This window comes from Pipra filicauda, unplaced genomic scaffold (genome assembly GCF_003945595.2).
Source record: "Pipra filicauda isolate LSUMZ 115617 unplaced genomic scaffold, ASM394559v2 scaffold650_size186552_pilon, whole genome shotgun sequence".
NCBI lineage: Eukaryota > Metazoa > Chordata > Aves > Passeriformes > Pipridae > Pipra > Pipra filicauda.
The window spans coordinates 66,723-83,481 of record NW_024104810.1 but is presented as its reverse complement, the minus strand read 5'-3'; the positions used below and the strand labels follow the sequence as shown (position 1 = coordinate 83,481).

At 40.4% G+C, this 16,759-nt stretch overlaps 1 protein-coding gene across 1 annotated transcript in view; it reads left to right on the top strand.

The window, feature by feature from the left end:
* The window catches only part of CPA6 (carboxypeptidase A6), an 81,660-nt gene that overhangs the window by 30,082 nt on the left and 34,819 nt on the right, over nt 1–16,759 (top strand). The window contains exon 2 of the mRNA XM_027748218.2: nt 5,628–5,703. Within this exon, the coding sequence (XP_027604019.1) occupies nt 5,628–5,703 (76 nt within the window). The remainder of the gene's footprint in view (nt 1–5,627; nt 5,704–16,759) is intronic.

Below are 16,759 nucleotides of genomic sequence, written 5' to 3'. Positions count from 1 at the left end.
ACGGGTGTAACAAAGCTGGGACCAATTGAGGAAAAGTAATTAAGGCTGAGCTGTTTATTTGAGAGATGGGGAGAGAAAGCAAGGTACAAGCGTGGGGAACAAGAAAAGGAGTATAATATTTGGAGCAGATGTAATCAGCTCTGTTCAGAGGCACTGGCTGAGAAGTGATTATTTGCTACTGCCTAATCAGGACATTAAACCAAGCTTGTCTGGCCACACCACACAAGTTCAACATGCCTCTGCAGTCAAGATGAAGAGGGAGGATGGAGGGAAGCTTTATTGTTTGCGTGGAGGAGCACCCAGACAGACAGATGAGCATCCTGGTACTGTCAGGCCCATTCCAGGCCTAACAGCATCACCGTCTACTCATTTCTTCCCTACTAAGCACAGACCAACTCACTGGAGAAATATGTGAGCCATGGGAATAAAGAAGTAGATGGGGCTTATGGCAGAAGTTCGTTTAAATAATTTGTTAGCAGAATGATGATGATCCTTTCTGTAAAAGTGGCAGTGCTTCATATAGTATGCCATTGGAAGGATTATGTCCAAGCTAAATGATCATCAGCTGCTTCATGCAAACATGTCATTACAATACATTTCTTTGGAAGGGAATTTGCACAAGTATACATGATGTTTCATTTAGCAGATTACTGCAGCCTCCCCTGGATATTGAGTTAGCTCAATATCTCCTTGTTATCCACTTTCTTAATTTGGTCTGTTTGTTTGTCTTAGGTGTGTATTGGTCTTGCTATTTCTTTTCTTTTTTTGCCCCGAATCATTGCCTCCTTACTCTCTTTTATTTGCACACAACTGGATGACACTTGGTGAAACCATGACAGTATTCATTACTATATGCAGTTGGGATTTTTTTTCTGAGAGAGAGGCGTGCACTGAAGCAACATATTCCCACTTGCTGTGTTTAAGCGAGGTGGCCCTGTATCCAGCGCTTCCAACTTTGCTTGGAAAAGCATCGTTCCTTAGTTGGAATGAAAACTGGAATATTTGCAGACATTCACCTTTCCATACCATCTGTTTCTGGGATGAAGCTGTTTAAAGGAAGAGTGCTAGTAATACAGCATTGCTTTAGTCCATAAGGTTTCCTGCTTGGGTAAAGAAACTCTTTTTGCACCTGAAAAAAATCCATGAAAATCAGATATCCCATGCCTGGGAATTAGCAGGCAACTTGCATAAAAGTTCAGATTTCCAAGAAGTCATCTGTGCTATACTGATAAATATAATGCAATAACATATTTTGCCTCCTCAGCATTTCTGCCTGCAATACCCAAGCATGTCTTTTTCATTAAAAATTATAGATTATCTAGCTCTTCCTTATACTAGGAATGGCATCAGTTTTCCAGCCTTAATAACTAAAAGGCAGAAAATATAAGCATTGCTATCTAGACAATACAAATGGTGTTCTCTTCTGTTTGGATCAGCATCTGCTGTAATACAGAAAACCATAATGAAGGGCTCAGGAAGTTTTGTAAAATTCTCTTTCCAGATGTCCCCATCAGGTCTTGGGAAGAAGCCCAGCCATATTTAAGTAACTTGATTTTGTAACAGGACTGAGTCCCTGCTAAAATTCTTCATCCCAGTAATGAAGAGAGGAAAAAACATTAATATTTTAATATTTTTTTAACCTTTTGACTATCAGAATTTAGTGGAGAAAAAGTAATGAAGCTATTGATCTTTCATCGCGAGTGATATGGCAAATTGGGAGTTGACAAGAGGCTCTCATGTTGTAGCTCTTTTCAGATGTGTTGTTCAGCCTTACTGAACCACTTAAGTGCAACAACTAAGGCATCTTGTTCTCAAGAACTATAGTCCCTCCTCTACCTTTAGGAATGAATGCCTATAGGTGGGGATTTATTTTCTTTGCTATTTTTTCTATAGGTATTTGATTTATAGCATATCATTCCTTAAACTGTGTTTAAAATACTTGTAAAGCCTTTGTAAACATACTTTTATTGAATTCCATGGGAGAGCAGAGATCTGATTAAGGTTCACATTAGTCAGGAAAATAAAACAATAAGAAGGATTTTCCTGGAGGAAATGAGGAATTTACATAAATGCAGTTCATGCCATTTGATTTAGCAGGGAAGTTTCATGAGAGAGAGCTACTAATTCCATCAGTAAAGAAGTTATAGATGTGCTGCAGAATGATTTCATTGAATCCGTCTGGTCTGTTCATAGATGAGTAAAACTATGAAGTAAATGGAAAAGAAGTAAATGAAAAAGCCAAAGATATAAACCAATAGGTTTTAGTTCCCACTGGCGTCAGGGAGTATCACCCTTCCTAAAGCCATGTAGTATATTCTGTGTTTCAAAAGCAGCTGTGTAATTTTTCATGCTGTTCTTGAAAATATAAGAGGGTAATGAAGGAAAAAAAAAAAAGACATTGCATGTCAGTGCTGGTCAACAGCTGGTCACCCATTTTGCTCAGACATAAGGCTGTCCCCGGGGACATCAGCCGTCTGGCTTCTACTCTTTGCTCACTACTCTCAGTCAGTCAGTCCATTTACTAAAGCCTGTGTTTTGCTCTTGGCAAAGGCTTTCAACTGTGTTTACACAAAATTCTAAAGATCTCATTTAATCCTAGATTTAAATTCTATTAGCCTAGTTGCTAGGGATAAATTGAAAGTTTGTCATGGTGGACGTAAATTTCTATATTAATTTCTACAAAATATATCCCATCCTGCTGTTTGTTTAGAAATTTTAAAAAATAGCCTTCAAAAAAGAGATTTAGAGACATTATGGTTAGAAAAATAACCTCAGCTGCATAAATCAGCAGATTGCTGACATATGTCTGCAGGCAACACAACTTTCCCTAGATGTATATATGCTCACTTGCTTCTTTTTCTTTAACATCTCAACATGAAGGATGGCAGGGGACCTCACCAAGGGGCAGTCCTTAGTGTTTGGGGTACAGCTGCCATATATCAACCACATTAGTCCATGATCTGGTAGATTTTGTTGTTGGCTTTTAAATAGTGGGTAGGTTCTTGCATTTCTACCGTGAGTTCAATGGGTATTGCACAGAGTTTAAGGTAATCATTTGATTTCTTTGATGTAAAATGTAACTAGGAAAGCTGTAAAACTAAAAAATTAACTTAGGACTGTTCTTTGATTGGTAGATATCAGCAGTAAAGTCAGATTTGGTATCCGCTTTTTTTCAAGAATGTATAATGCTTATCCACTGGCTAGCCAGGTTGCAGAAGTGGGTGTTAGCAGAGAGTTCTCAGGAATTCAGTTTATTCCTGCAACTTGCATGCACAAAAATTGGAAGTGCCTTGTAATGGCTTAACCATCTTTTAATAAAATACTAACATTAGCAGGTATGCTAAACTGCTTGCTTGAGCTCTCTAGCAGCAGACCCAGACACATCTTGAGGCATTTCCCAACAATGTGTCAAGTGATCGGTGTGTCAGAGCACCAGTATTTTCCTCTTTTTTCTGGCAGGTTTTTCATCACATTGGAAATGATAGAGTTACTGAGCTAATGCAAGACAGTTTAGAGTGATGTGTATTAATTCGAGACTGTACCTAAGTGATATCCATTCCTTTGAAATTCCATTACAGCTGCGTAACACATGCTTAGCTACTTATTTCATTAAAATCTGGTTTTTATATGTTGATTGTACCAATCCTTCCACAAATGTCCAATGAATCTTTATTAGTTACTTTGACTTCACATGTCCTGGGCAATCATTACTTCTTTTTGCTCATTTTGTTCTTAACAGCAATTTAATACTCTGAAAGAAGTGAGTAATGGGAAAGAATATTACTATTGTATGTATGATAAATTAAAAGCATCTATTTTCCTTGAAAAGATGTAGCAGTTGTAGTGCTCTAAGAGGCTTATTCCTTTCTGTGTAAGTTCCTATACAGGAGGTTAAACTTGTCTTGGAAGCATAGTAATTTCCCCTAAATTTTTATAGCTGCCAAATTACAACAAGAGTGCTTTCAGAAATCTTTCTTAGGCATAAACCATTTGTCAAGTAAGGTCAACAGCAGCCAAGACTGAGGTCCACATCCCTGGCTACATGCATGTTGTTGCAACTGGACCAAAAACTTTAAGGCCATGAAGGAGTTGGGAGGCTTGGGACCTGACTGCAGGGAAAACTCAGCAGAGGTGAGAACCAAAACTGGAGAGCTGAGACAGAAAGAAGGATCAGAGGCTAACAAAGGGGAGCAGATGCTGACTGTAGAGAAAAGACTAAAGAAGAATGGGGGTAAGGGGAAATGATTCCCAGATAGTGCAGAAACTGCAGTACACCAAAGGCAAGACCTGGCACCTGCTTGCTGAGAACAGAAGCAGCTTGGGACCCTCCCTAAAACAGTGAGGCTAGCAGCAGAACACTCACCAGTGGTCTTTCTAGTTAGCCAAATATCTTCTCATCAGACTCAGAAGCTTCAGTGAAATAGGAGAGCTCACAGTATATTTATGGGACCAACATCTCGATGTCAAGGGAAACTCTACAGTGTAAAATTCCCAGATAATGCAGAAACTGTACATAATTTATTTAAAAGGTATTCTGGCTAGTGGATAGAACTGTAGAAATAAAGATATGCATGACCTCCAAGGTCTCTTGAAAGAGGATTATCAAAAGTACAAATTAAAAACCCCAAAATGTAGGAAAGTTCCAGAATCAACGTTGGCCATGTGAGCCTTCTTGTGTATGGCTGACATCTTAGTTACAGGATCAGCTGCTATATTTTCTGTGGTCTCCAGCCTCCCGTAGTTCATTACATAGATGGTAGTCATTGAATGGTCATTCGGTTTCCTGTTTCCTCTTTGCCAGAGGTCATAGAATCACAGAATAGTTTGGATGGGAAGGGACCTTAAAGGTCATATATTTCCAACCCCCCTGCCATGGGCAGGAACACCTTCCACTTGAACAGGTTGCTCAGAACCTCATCCAACCTGGCCTCAAACACTTCCAGGGTTGGGGCAGCCACAACTTCTTTGGGCAACTAGTTCTAGTGCTCCTCACAGTAAAGAATTTCTTCCTAATATCTTATCTAAAGCTACCTTATTTCAGTTTCTGCTAAAGAAAGTGAACAAAACCAGCTGCTATTACCTAGAATCTTCTGACCATCTATGAGCAGCTATTTATTTCATGAAATTTGTGCAAGCTTTAATGGATAAACCAAAAGGCATGCCCCAATGAAGATGACCTCTTTTCTAAAATTGTCCCCTTTTTAATGCATGAGAACACTGGACTTTTCAAAGCCCATTAAAGATTTAAACAAGAAAAAGCAATGTATCTTACCTAATCTCTTCCTCAGAAACAGATTAATTGCTTTGAAAAAAAAACAGTAGTTTTGATCTGAGGCAGATACTCAGTATGGAAGATGTCAGCTTGAATGGTTTAACCTAGAAGGAATGAACAAGGCATTTACATGGAAATGGAGGGTCAAGATGGCACTGATCTATAAAGAGCAAACAATTTCTATGGAAGTGCATAATCCAAGGTGCCAAGTTTAGAAGCAGAGTTCCAGTTCACCTGACATTTTGCAGATGCTGAAAAAGAGCACAATTATTGTAGCTGTCTGAACCTATTTACCATCACATTGTGCTGCTGCAAAGAGCCTTAAAGTATCAATTTAATGTTCTATTATTGGCAGTGATAAAGTCATACGAGTTGTTCCTGAGAGCGAGAGGGAAACACAGATCCTGAGGGCTGCATTCAACAGACTTGAGGTGAGTTTGATTATTTTCATCTTTTTCTGATCTTCTTGAAGACTGTAGTCTTCAACTGACTTACCTTTCACTTGGCACTTCAAGTTATTTTATAATCTCAAAGCAGCCTTTGCCCATTAAATTCCTAATTTCCCAATAAAATAGCATAAGAATCAGATTCATCATGGCTGACAATTTTAACAAGAAAGACTTATTGACTTAAAGTAATATAGGAACCACACTCAGAAATTTGCTTTCTTCTCTCTTCCATTTCTTTCTAGCATACATAGTTGCATGCTTCATTATCTGACTGATGGTGTTATTTAAAACACTGAGTTAATTCAAGTTGTGAATACACACAGAAATATGGAAGAGGAAGTGGCTTCAGTTTGGGAATCTCTCTGGCAGAATAATTTTCCAGAGGCAGTTGAGAGAGTGTCAGCAAACCAAAATCTTTCTTCCCTGGCCTTTTCCTGCAGATATAAATGTAAAGCAATGGTCCCACTGTAGCAGTGCAGCATAGGAGCACTCTGCAGCATGCTGTTTGCTGGCACAGCTAGCGAAGGCAGAGGCAGTCTTTCCACAGCAGCATGGCCCACTGTCTTAGAGAATGGGGGAGTACCTGTAAGCCAGGTCTATGGCCCCTACGGCAATGTGGAAAGGACTGTGCCACGCACATGCGCTGCCCCCAGGCACTGGGGAAAAGGGATGAGCCTTGTTAAGAGTTGCCAAAATACAACCTAACCAGAGCAGAACAAGGGAAGTAACAACTGGATCACTATGTTGTTTGTTTCAGGATTTGAATGTGTGTCCCAGGCTCTGTCTCTTCCCCTGTGTTAGCTCATGTTTGCTTGACCCCAGCAGGCAACAGTTGGCTTCTCCTTGTACCTGTGAAGGTAAAGGAGTTTGAAGGGCAACCTTATAGGCACCACAGGCACAAGCTAAAGTAATTTGGCACAGAAACTCAAGCCTTCCTTGTGTCTGGCTGGCATAGACAAAGGAACTTGTTGGTAACTTTATCATTCCTATGACATACAGTTTTGGGTCACAGCAGAACACCAGCTGTACCAAAGTGTTTGGAGCACGTGCAAAACCTTTGGGCTGCTCACTGCCTTCAATCTCACCGAACTGTTAGGCAGTCTGTGGTGTATCTCTGTCTCTGTTGCTGAAATGTCACATAAATGATTGTGTTCTCAAGGAGGAAAAAAAGAAGGTGCATATAACTTCCTAGTCCAGTAGTTAACATCTGGGATACACATACATCAAATCTCTGTCCACATACCAAATAAACCAAAATGAAGACGTTATAATAGCTCTTACACCCTTCTGAAAAACATTCCACCTTTCAGTTATGACAAAGCTTTCTTCCTACCATTTTTTTAAGAAAGAGGATAGAGCTACCTTACGTATCTCAGGTCAGGAGAAAGCTTGCTGCTGTGATTACAGCTGTGTGACTGAAGTCAAGACATTGACACCTTACTAGTTTTAAGTAGAAAAACTGAGGCCGTCTTCTTCACATCTGCATTTCTTGACACTGTGTTCAGTTCATTCCCCACTCAAGATGCTGTCTTTTGTAAATCCCATTCTCAAGACCCCCAAACTGTGCACATGTTGCATGAAAACTTTCAATGTTCAGCAGAGGTAGTGTCATGATACCTTGCATTACTGCACTTGGCACTGTAATGTCCAACTCTTCTAAAGAATATTGTCTTATATTTGCTTCTACACTGCTTATTAGGGGCCTGACCTCACGTGAGAATATTACTGTAACACCCTAAAATGGATAATTTTTTTACTCCCAATTAGGAAAAAAAAAATCTAACCATAAACCCGAGAAATACATGTGGAAGCTGGATTTTGCTTTAATTTCTTCCCCCTGGATGCTGGAACATAAAGAGGGAGCACATGTGTTTGTTCCTTTCTCCTCATGTTGCAAACCCTGCGAAGCAAAAGGGTTACTCACCTTCCTGCAACTGTTTCTCATTACAGAGCTCCCTTAGGCTCCCAGAAAGAGATTCCTTCACCCAATTCCATCAAAGTGGGAGCAGTAGAAACTTGAATAAATAATTGTATGCTATAACTCTTAGAGCAGGATAATAAAATTTTGGCAAACTGCGTTGGAATCTGACTAGTTAATTAGAAAGTGATTGATTCTGTTGAGGCACTAAGATGAGGAGGTTGAAGGGAAGACTCAATAGAAGAGAGAACACAGTGACACCTGTTTTCATGAACATAGGCTGGGTTTGGCTGCATGTCAGGTCTTAGGGCTCTTCCATCTGCAGCTGCTTCACTGCCCATCTGCATGCGGTCGGACAGAAAGAGACACCTGAGTGGCTAACAAGTAATGGATATGTTTAATATTACTTATCATCTTCTCCCCCCCACAAAATCTCAGGTTATTCCCTCATGAAGAAGTGGATAAACAATGACAATCCTCAGAGGTGCCAAGTCCCTACAATACTGGCAAAAGTCAGTAGTGGCTGCAAGTCATCAGCTCCTCAGAAGAACCATGTATTTAGAGTTTTGCAATTTTTAAGTCTCCATGTCAAGTCTCCTCTGTCCTTCTCCTGCCCCTAGACTTCCAGAGTTGAAAATTCAAAAGCTGAAAATTCAAAATTCAAAAGACTATGAGTCTTTAAGCACCATGCTGAATATGTGCTCAGGAGAAAATAGAAGACAGTGCACTGCACCAAAAAAAACCCCAATAGTGCAAAATAAGCTACAAACAAAACTCTACAGATAGAGTGCTGATGCTATCTTAGCACTGTATGCCTGACAGACAATAGAGATATGAACAGAAATGTCAGCAGAGATATACAAATTGGTATAATTACAAGGACTGCACTTTGGATTTTTTCATTTTTGAGTCAGAAAATCAGAATTGGTTTAAGGCACATCTCCTTTGAATCTATTCTGGTTTGAGCAGTAATTTAATATCAAACTGTTATATTACTCACATGTTCTGCTCCTCAAGGGAAAAATAAAGATGGAACCAGGATCCTTTCAAGACATGGGGTCCTTCTGTTGTGTTACTCAGTGTTGAGCAAAATTCAGTTTTCAACCTGAGTTGTGATATGGCCTGATAGTATTCTCCATTGTCAGTATTATAAGAACAAGAAAAGTCAGTGAAAATAAAAGTTACATCACTTTTGTTCATGAAATGAGAAGGATACCTGCACTTGGGTTTCAATTCAGGCCTGTTTCTCTACTCAGGCAAGTTTATCTATTAGAGATGAGGTGTATTTCAAAGGTACCAAAAGTTACAGTCTCTAGTGAAGTCAGGATTAGTCCTCATTAGCTAACCCAAAAAGCATAGGAATTACTGTGCAAAATTGGGGAGCCCAGTTTACCCCCAGAGTGATCCATGCACAATGTAAATATTTTTAATAAATTCCCAGGATGGTGCAAAAACTGAGTAGATTCTGCACAAATGGATTGTATTCTTGTTGCAGGATTTCCTTGCATACAACAGGCCATCTGTTCTGATAAGGGAAAGGGCTTCCCAGGTTTCCTCCTCACTGTGTCTGATGGAGGGAACTTTCCTATAGACTTATGGTGTTCTGTGTTCATTTCAGTCATTTCCTTCTGCCTTTAAATTTACACTGCAGAGTGACTTAGCCTTTCCCTCTGGCCTACCTTTCATATCTCAAAAAATTAAAAGTAAAACTCCTCTCCCCTCAGTTCAAGTGAGTATATCCTTCTGAAGGGCTTTATCACAAAGAAGTTTGAGAAAATTATCCTGATGATCCTATTACAAAGCAATGAATTTTGGTGTCAGGCAGAAAGTAAAGCAAATGCAAAGATACCCTTTCTTATTGCCCACTGATTTGGACAAAGGGAAAACAATCATGAAGAAAATAAGCGGGCACTGGGAAGAACAGCACTGTATCTTTTCACTCATTCTATCTGCCAGTTCCTTAATGACTGCCCTTACTGATGATTTTTCCTTAGTAGATTTTGTCATTTACAGTCTGCTCTAGCTGTTTTCTTTCCGAAAGAAACACCAGGGCAGTGGGGAAAGAAGTGGTGAGAGTTCTGCCTTTTACTATGCTAAAGCCAATGCTGTAGAGGTCAGCAAGCTGCAAGGTCTGTCCCTTTTGGGAAGAGTATCCCACACAAAGGGAATGCTTTCCTGAATGTGCATTTGCAGAAACCTGCACTGAGACATCCTTGAAAGATCACCTTGGCTGTATGTCTTGATGTATTAGAAGTATCTTAGAATATGCCCACAGTGATTAACTTGAGCAGCACTGCCAGTCTAAATACAGCATAAGCAAGAAAATTCGTCTAAGAGGTTGAATGGCTAATCAGTGGTTTTATTCCTGAGGAAACCTCTTGATCTCAAACAGGACTGCTCTTCTACCAATATTTAAGCTGCAGAGTTAACTCACACACTTTTACATGAGACATAGTCCATCAGGACTTATTAAATTTGGCATCTGGAGCTCCTTAGGATATTTGCCCCCTTTTTTTTAAGGAAAAAAAAAGGAGTCCGTATAATTCCTAGTGTAGTAAACCCCTGAAATCTGCCTGAAGTGTATAGGCTCTGCTACAGTATGAATGCCACTGCCTATACTGAGGGAATAATGGATAATGAATGTTTCATTCCACACATTTAACTTTTTTCATGAATTGCCGAAAGGCAAATCACATTAGTTATAATCACTTGCTGAGTAATTTCCACAAATTAGTTTTAGTCTGTAGCTCCATTGCCCACAGTGCTTTGTTATTAATCATTATTATAAATTGATTCCTTCATTGGCTGGTTCTGTTAACTTTTAGGTGACAGAATATTGCTTTTTTTCCCTGATGGGGTAAACATAGCATGTAGACCTGCACTGCCAGTAAAAATAGCCAGCTCTACAGACTAAAATTTGTCTGCTGTTAGTTCTGTAAAATTGCTTGAACTTGCATGTGTTCAACCAATAAACTCATCCACAGTAAAGAAGCAATAAAGAAACCTAAATACACGAAGTCCGACCAGCTGTATCCCAGCCTCAAAGCAGCAGGAGGTGCTCTGGCCCTGATTCCTCATGACTCAGCCAGGCAGAGCAGGGTCCCCTGCGCCCCCACCACCACCCTGCCACTCTAGGGCCACAGTGCCACCATCTCTCCAGAGCAAGTTCTCAGGAAACTCTTGTGCATCATGCACTGCTTGTATGCAACCCTTTCTTAGGGCAACATGTGTCTGAGGTTGTAAAAAATGGGGCAGGTGGGGAACTGAGAGTGATGCTCTTTCGAGGCAGGAGATGGCAGTTTCTGGTTTTCAATGACAGAGGTAGTAGCAGCTCAGAGATGCCATCAGTATGTATACATGCATACGTACTCTTGTCTCCAGTGTGTTCCTACATCACTTCTTTCTCTTTCTCTGCGGAAGAAAATAAGACCCTGGTAACTCTGCTTCCCACCAGCAGCACCACCCCACACCCTTGAACACCTTTAGTACAGTCCCTGTGCCAAAGACCACTGAGGTAAACATGATGGTGAGTATGACAGGGATAAATGACTGTGGAGCTCCACTGACATTTATGTAAGATGATGAGTATATTGCATAGCAGTCTTGAGGAACATTTTCATATGGTTGTGATGAATTAAATGCAGCAAATTCTTTGGCAATTCACGTGCAAACTCATGGATTTATTTCTTTATTTTTTTAGCTATAGAGCACTGTCCCAATTTTTGGATTGGCTGCTACTGTAATGCCATCACAGGCATCAATCTTAAAACTTTATTTTTTTTAAGAGATGCCACAAATCTTTGATCCCAACTCAGTGTCTAAGACCAGAAATATCTTTTTGCAGGTTCACAGTTCCACACTAGTCATTTGCAAATTATTACAGTAATCAACAAATAAAAGAGGAATATTTGGGATGGTAGTACTACAGTGACCTGAGTATTACTACCTGCTCTCTGTCTCCCAGGACTCCTTTTGTCCATCTGCTGTCATCCTGCCTTGTACACCTGTCCAATGACTGGCTATTTTCCCTTGCTCTTTCTTGTTTAGAAGACAATTTGAGGAGCCTGTTGCTGATTTATGAGCCCTTTCATGGTTTTAATTCTGTTGAACCTGACTGACAGAAACAAATGTCACATTCCCAAGTGCTTTGCAAGAAACTGGAATTTAATTGGGTCCTCAGATCCAACAGATTCTGATTATCTGCTCTGGAATTTTCCATTGTAAGCATTATTTTTGAAGCAGCACTTCATTTGAGCCTTGACTGATAACTTCTACTCCATCAGTGATCTACAAGCACTTTTTATCACATAACGCCTGACTGGGATCCAGATTGTTTGTATAGGTAGTAAAGAACCTACTGCTCTGTGAACATTCCTGGCATAATAGTGTTAGACCACTCATTCTTCAGTAGTTTTAACAAAAGAAATTCCTGGGCACAGCCAGGCACTTCTCAGCTCTGGGAGCAGCCAGCCTAGCAGGCCTTGAAGCCTTGCTTGTTTTCTAGTCCTTACAGCAGCTACTTATCCATTGTAATCCCTGAATTGATCCTGTCATAGCAGTTCAGGGAATCAGAAAAAATGTCTCATAGGGGAAAAGGATCACTTGGCTATAAATCTGATAGGTTACGCCTCCATAGGAAAATGCTTAAAAAGGCTTCAGAGGACAAAAGCCCATCTGAAAATGCAGTAAGAAAGCCTGTCCGTCCAAGTGGAACTAATCTTACTTTGCAGAAGGAAAAAACTAGCTCAGAGGCTAGGGCTGCGCATTTTATTTTGCACATATACCAAATATATCTATATAGCAAGGTGCTTTAGTTTTCAGTCCAGATTTTACCCTAATTCATAGTTAGGGTTCCAGTCAGATATGGATAGACTATTTCAGACACACAAAGAACATCAGGTGACAACAGAGGCTATTCATCAACATATCAGAATATATGTTTGGAAATCACTTGCCAGGCTCTGAAGAAAAATGTTGTTCCAGAAAAACTTCAGTAGGAATGTGCAAGATAGAACAGGAGAGCCCAGGTACTGAGTGTATTGTTTTCACAAGCTATAGAAAACATGGACTTTCTGAGGAAGCCTGAGCCCAAGCTCAGCAAAGTCATCAGCATAGCCCCGGTGGGAGCAGGATCAAATGCAGGGCTTACTATTCCACATACTTCTTGAGTGCTGTGACCACTTCCCTGGGGAGCCTGTTCCAGTGCCCAACTACCCTCTGGGTGAGGAAACCTTTTCTAATACCCAACCTAAACCTCCCCTGACACATCTTCAGGCCATTCCCTTGGGTCCTGTCGCTGGTCACCACAGAGAAGAGATCGGTGTCTGCCCCTCTCCTTCCCCTCATGAGAAAGTTGTAGACTGCGATGAGGTCTCCTCTCAGTCTCCTCTTCTTCTCCAGGCTGAATAGACCAAGTGACCTCAACCCCTCCTCATATGGCTTCCCCTGAGAGTCCTTCACCATCTTCATTGCCCTCCTTTGAACGTTCTCTAATAGTTTAATATCTTTCTTATATTGCAGCACCCAAAACTGCACACAATATTCAAGATGAGGCCTCAGCAGTGAAGAGCAGAGCAGGACAATCCCCTCCCTCAACTGGCTGGCGATACTTTGCCTGATGCCCCCCAGGACTTGGTTGGCCCTCCTGCCAACCAGCTGCCCCCAGCTGTCAGGGCACTGCTGACTCACATTCAACTTGCCCTTGACCAGGACCCCCAGATCCCTTTCCATGGCACTGCTTTCCAGCATCTCATTCCCCAGGCTGTACGAACATCCAGGGTTGCCCCATCCCAGCTGTAGAATCTGGCACTTCCCCTTGTTAAACTTCATATGGTTGGTGATTTCCCAGTCCTCTAATCTGTTGAGGTCTCTCTCCAGGGCCTCCCTGCCTTCAAGGGAGTCAACAGCTCCTCCCAGTTCTGCGTGATCTGCAAACTTGCTGAGTATCCCTTCCAGTCCAAGTCATTTATGAAGATGTTGAAGAGCACAGGGCCTAAGATGGAGCCCTGTGGAACCCCACTAGTGACAGGTCACCAGTCTAATGTTACCCCATTCACTATTACCCTTCTGTTTCTCATGCAGTGCAGAAACAACTGCAAAATGAACCAAGCCATAAATAGTTTAATAAGAAACAAGATAGGTGTTTGGCTGTCTGTTTTTTAATAAGTCTGTTAAACACACTTTTCCATCTTTCAGATATACTTAACCCAGTGGCATCTGTACTTGTAAGAAGGGACATTCAGTTGCCTTATAACTGAATATGATTTTTATCTCAGTGACTCTCTTGAAGAATAGTCTACAGGTTCTTTTCAGTGTACAGCCTTGTGTAAAATTATACCAGTGTAAGTAGAGGGCAAGACCATTACTTTGTTATAGTTCCACAAAGATCTGCAAAACTCAAAACTTCAAGCTGTGCATTGTTCGCATTCTGCCAGCGTTATGTTTGCTGCAATCCCGCAAATCAATCCTGATTTATTAGCACAATTACTCTTACCAGCCTCACTGAAGAGCAAATAAATACAGAAAAGTTAGAGCCAGTTAAATGTCTACTGTGCTCAGTCAGAAACCTAAATTACTTTGTACTGGGACTACCTTTTAAGTCCTTTTAGAAAGCACAGGGAATCCCACACTGAATTGCCTCTGGACCACTTTGCATCACATAAAGGGCAGCTGAAGGAGATTTGCAATCAGGACTATCAATTAAGTTCCTTAATTGGCAGGAGCAAGTGAGGATGAAATCAATCCCAATCCTGAAAATATTTGTAAGGGTGAAGGCATTAGAGAGGAGCAGTTCTGCTCTTTCCATGTGAACTACAGCACAGCTATAATTATCCACCAGTGTCAAAGTGAACAGGAGTCATTCTTCCTTGCTTCTTTCTTTTCAAATGTACCAACAGAAGCCTAAAATTCTGTTGCATACTATGCATGTGCATGTGAGAGGTGTTTATGTACATACACGTGTGTGACTGTGCTTCTTGTGTGTTATGTGATGAATACTCAGACCTCTGATGACATCAGTAAAACCGGAGCAATTTCTACTTCTACTCTCTACCTTCTACTATGGATTTATAACTGAAAACATATCTAATGAATTTTAGGACTGCTTAGGGTGTTCATGTGTCTATACATGAGCATATGGATGTAAATGGGAAACCCACACTTCCTGAGAGAGTCCATGAGCAAAGACTGTCACTGCTTGCATTATTGACTGCACATTCCCTTTTACAAGAGGCTCAGAAATACCAAGCCATTTCAGCTGATGGCATCATAACGATAATTATATTCTGAACTTTAATGCTGACAGCATTTCTCAAAGAAATTCATTCATAGTGACGTTAAGGACAAGGCCAGCTTTGGTACATGTATTGCTGTATACAACTCAGTAAAAATAAAAACTGGAATTTCTAGGTAATAAAGCATAACAAAATTACTGTTTTCATGGGGTATAACACAGATAAATTATACAAACAATTTTCTCTAGATACTAAATATAAGTTATGGCAAAGTTATTCTAGTTATTTTCATGACAAGCATCAATCATCTCTTTTGATTGATACACAATTGCAGACCTGATGAGAGCACTAAGCATCTTCCTTTCAGGATAAATGGATGAAGAAATTAAACATCTGCTTATGAAAGGGTAGTGAGAGACAACTGGAGGCTATTGCCCAAGAAAATGCCTTTAATTACAAAGGCTGGACTAAGCCCGATGGTCTAAAGAAGCTGGGGATTTTTTTCAGTGATTTGAGTGAAAAAAAAAAAAAAAAAGAAAACAAAACTGTGGAATTTATACAGCCATGAGAGGGTTTATGGGGAAAAGCAGGGAGACTCTTTTCTTCTCAGGCTCTCTTTCCACAGGTATGGAATAAGCAGGAGGAAAACCTGAACAAGTGAAGAATAAAACTCCCTGTTCTGGTTTCTGTCTTGGCAGGACAACAGAGTTTTCTATACGCCATTTTTAACATGTAGCATTATACCAACGAAGTGCTTGTATTGTTGGAAAATTATTTGTATAATTTTAACCTTTGGAATAAATTCTGAATTCTATTAGTTCAGCACCCAAATCTGTTTAAAATATTTGTCCCTTTGCCTTGTGCTCGCTTTTCGACACTGTACTGGCCAAAACTTAGAGACATGACTAATGAGTTCAAGGTTGCTGTACCTTGAAAGATGTCCAGGTAAAATGTGATGCATTTATGTTCATGAGCTGTCTTTAACACCTCGGTTTAAAGAGAATCTGCCTAAAGAAACTTGGCTTTCCTAAGCACACGTTGAACCACAGGGTCTTCTATGGGACGAGTGAGGTTGGAAAAAAGAATGAGAAGATAAACAGCAATACTTACTTAGGCAGTCACAATTAATAATCTCTTATACCTTCTTGGTTTAATAAAGCAATAACGTGCTTAAATCCCTTGAGAAAAGAGAGCAAACTGTATGCTTTTACATACCATTTCTTCTCATGGAAAGCTACTCAGGATGCTTGTGCCTCCAGTGAGATTCCGGGAAAGAGCATTCACCAGGCATCTGTGCACTGCTATTCCTGACAACAGGTACCCATAGTCACACTTGCACTTGTCTGCAGTGGCGGTGCTGAGTAATTGGTCTCCTAGTCCCAACTCTGAACATGCTGAAAAATCTTGACTGGGCTCTGCTTATTATTTAAGGCATAAAAAATCCCAAGACCTTTTAAAGGCAACCTGCTGCCTGAAAGACAGGATAAGATGTGTAAAGGAGATGAGAGTATTTAGGTTTGCAGACATGCCTTAAGCATATAGCTTTTCCTCTAGCCTCAAGATACTAGATGAATTTTGAGGTTCAGATTTTTGGCTGTATGTTCAGAGAGTTTTGTAGGATTTCTGCATCTCTTTGTTTTGTAGCTGGAGAATCTTCCTCCTACCCAGCAAATCCTACTACCCACACAGCAAATAGATATCTTTTGCTGTACAAAAGATGGTACACCATTCATAATACTGTATAACAGCTAATGTATAGTTTGTGGGGATAACAACACCATATCACAGATAGTAAAGAGGATAGGATAGCAATTAGTATCACTACCACTCACTAACCAGCAGAGCCCAGAGTGGAAATCCAAGGCATACTTGTGAGCAGAATGATGCT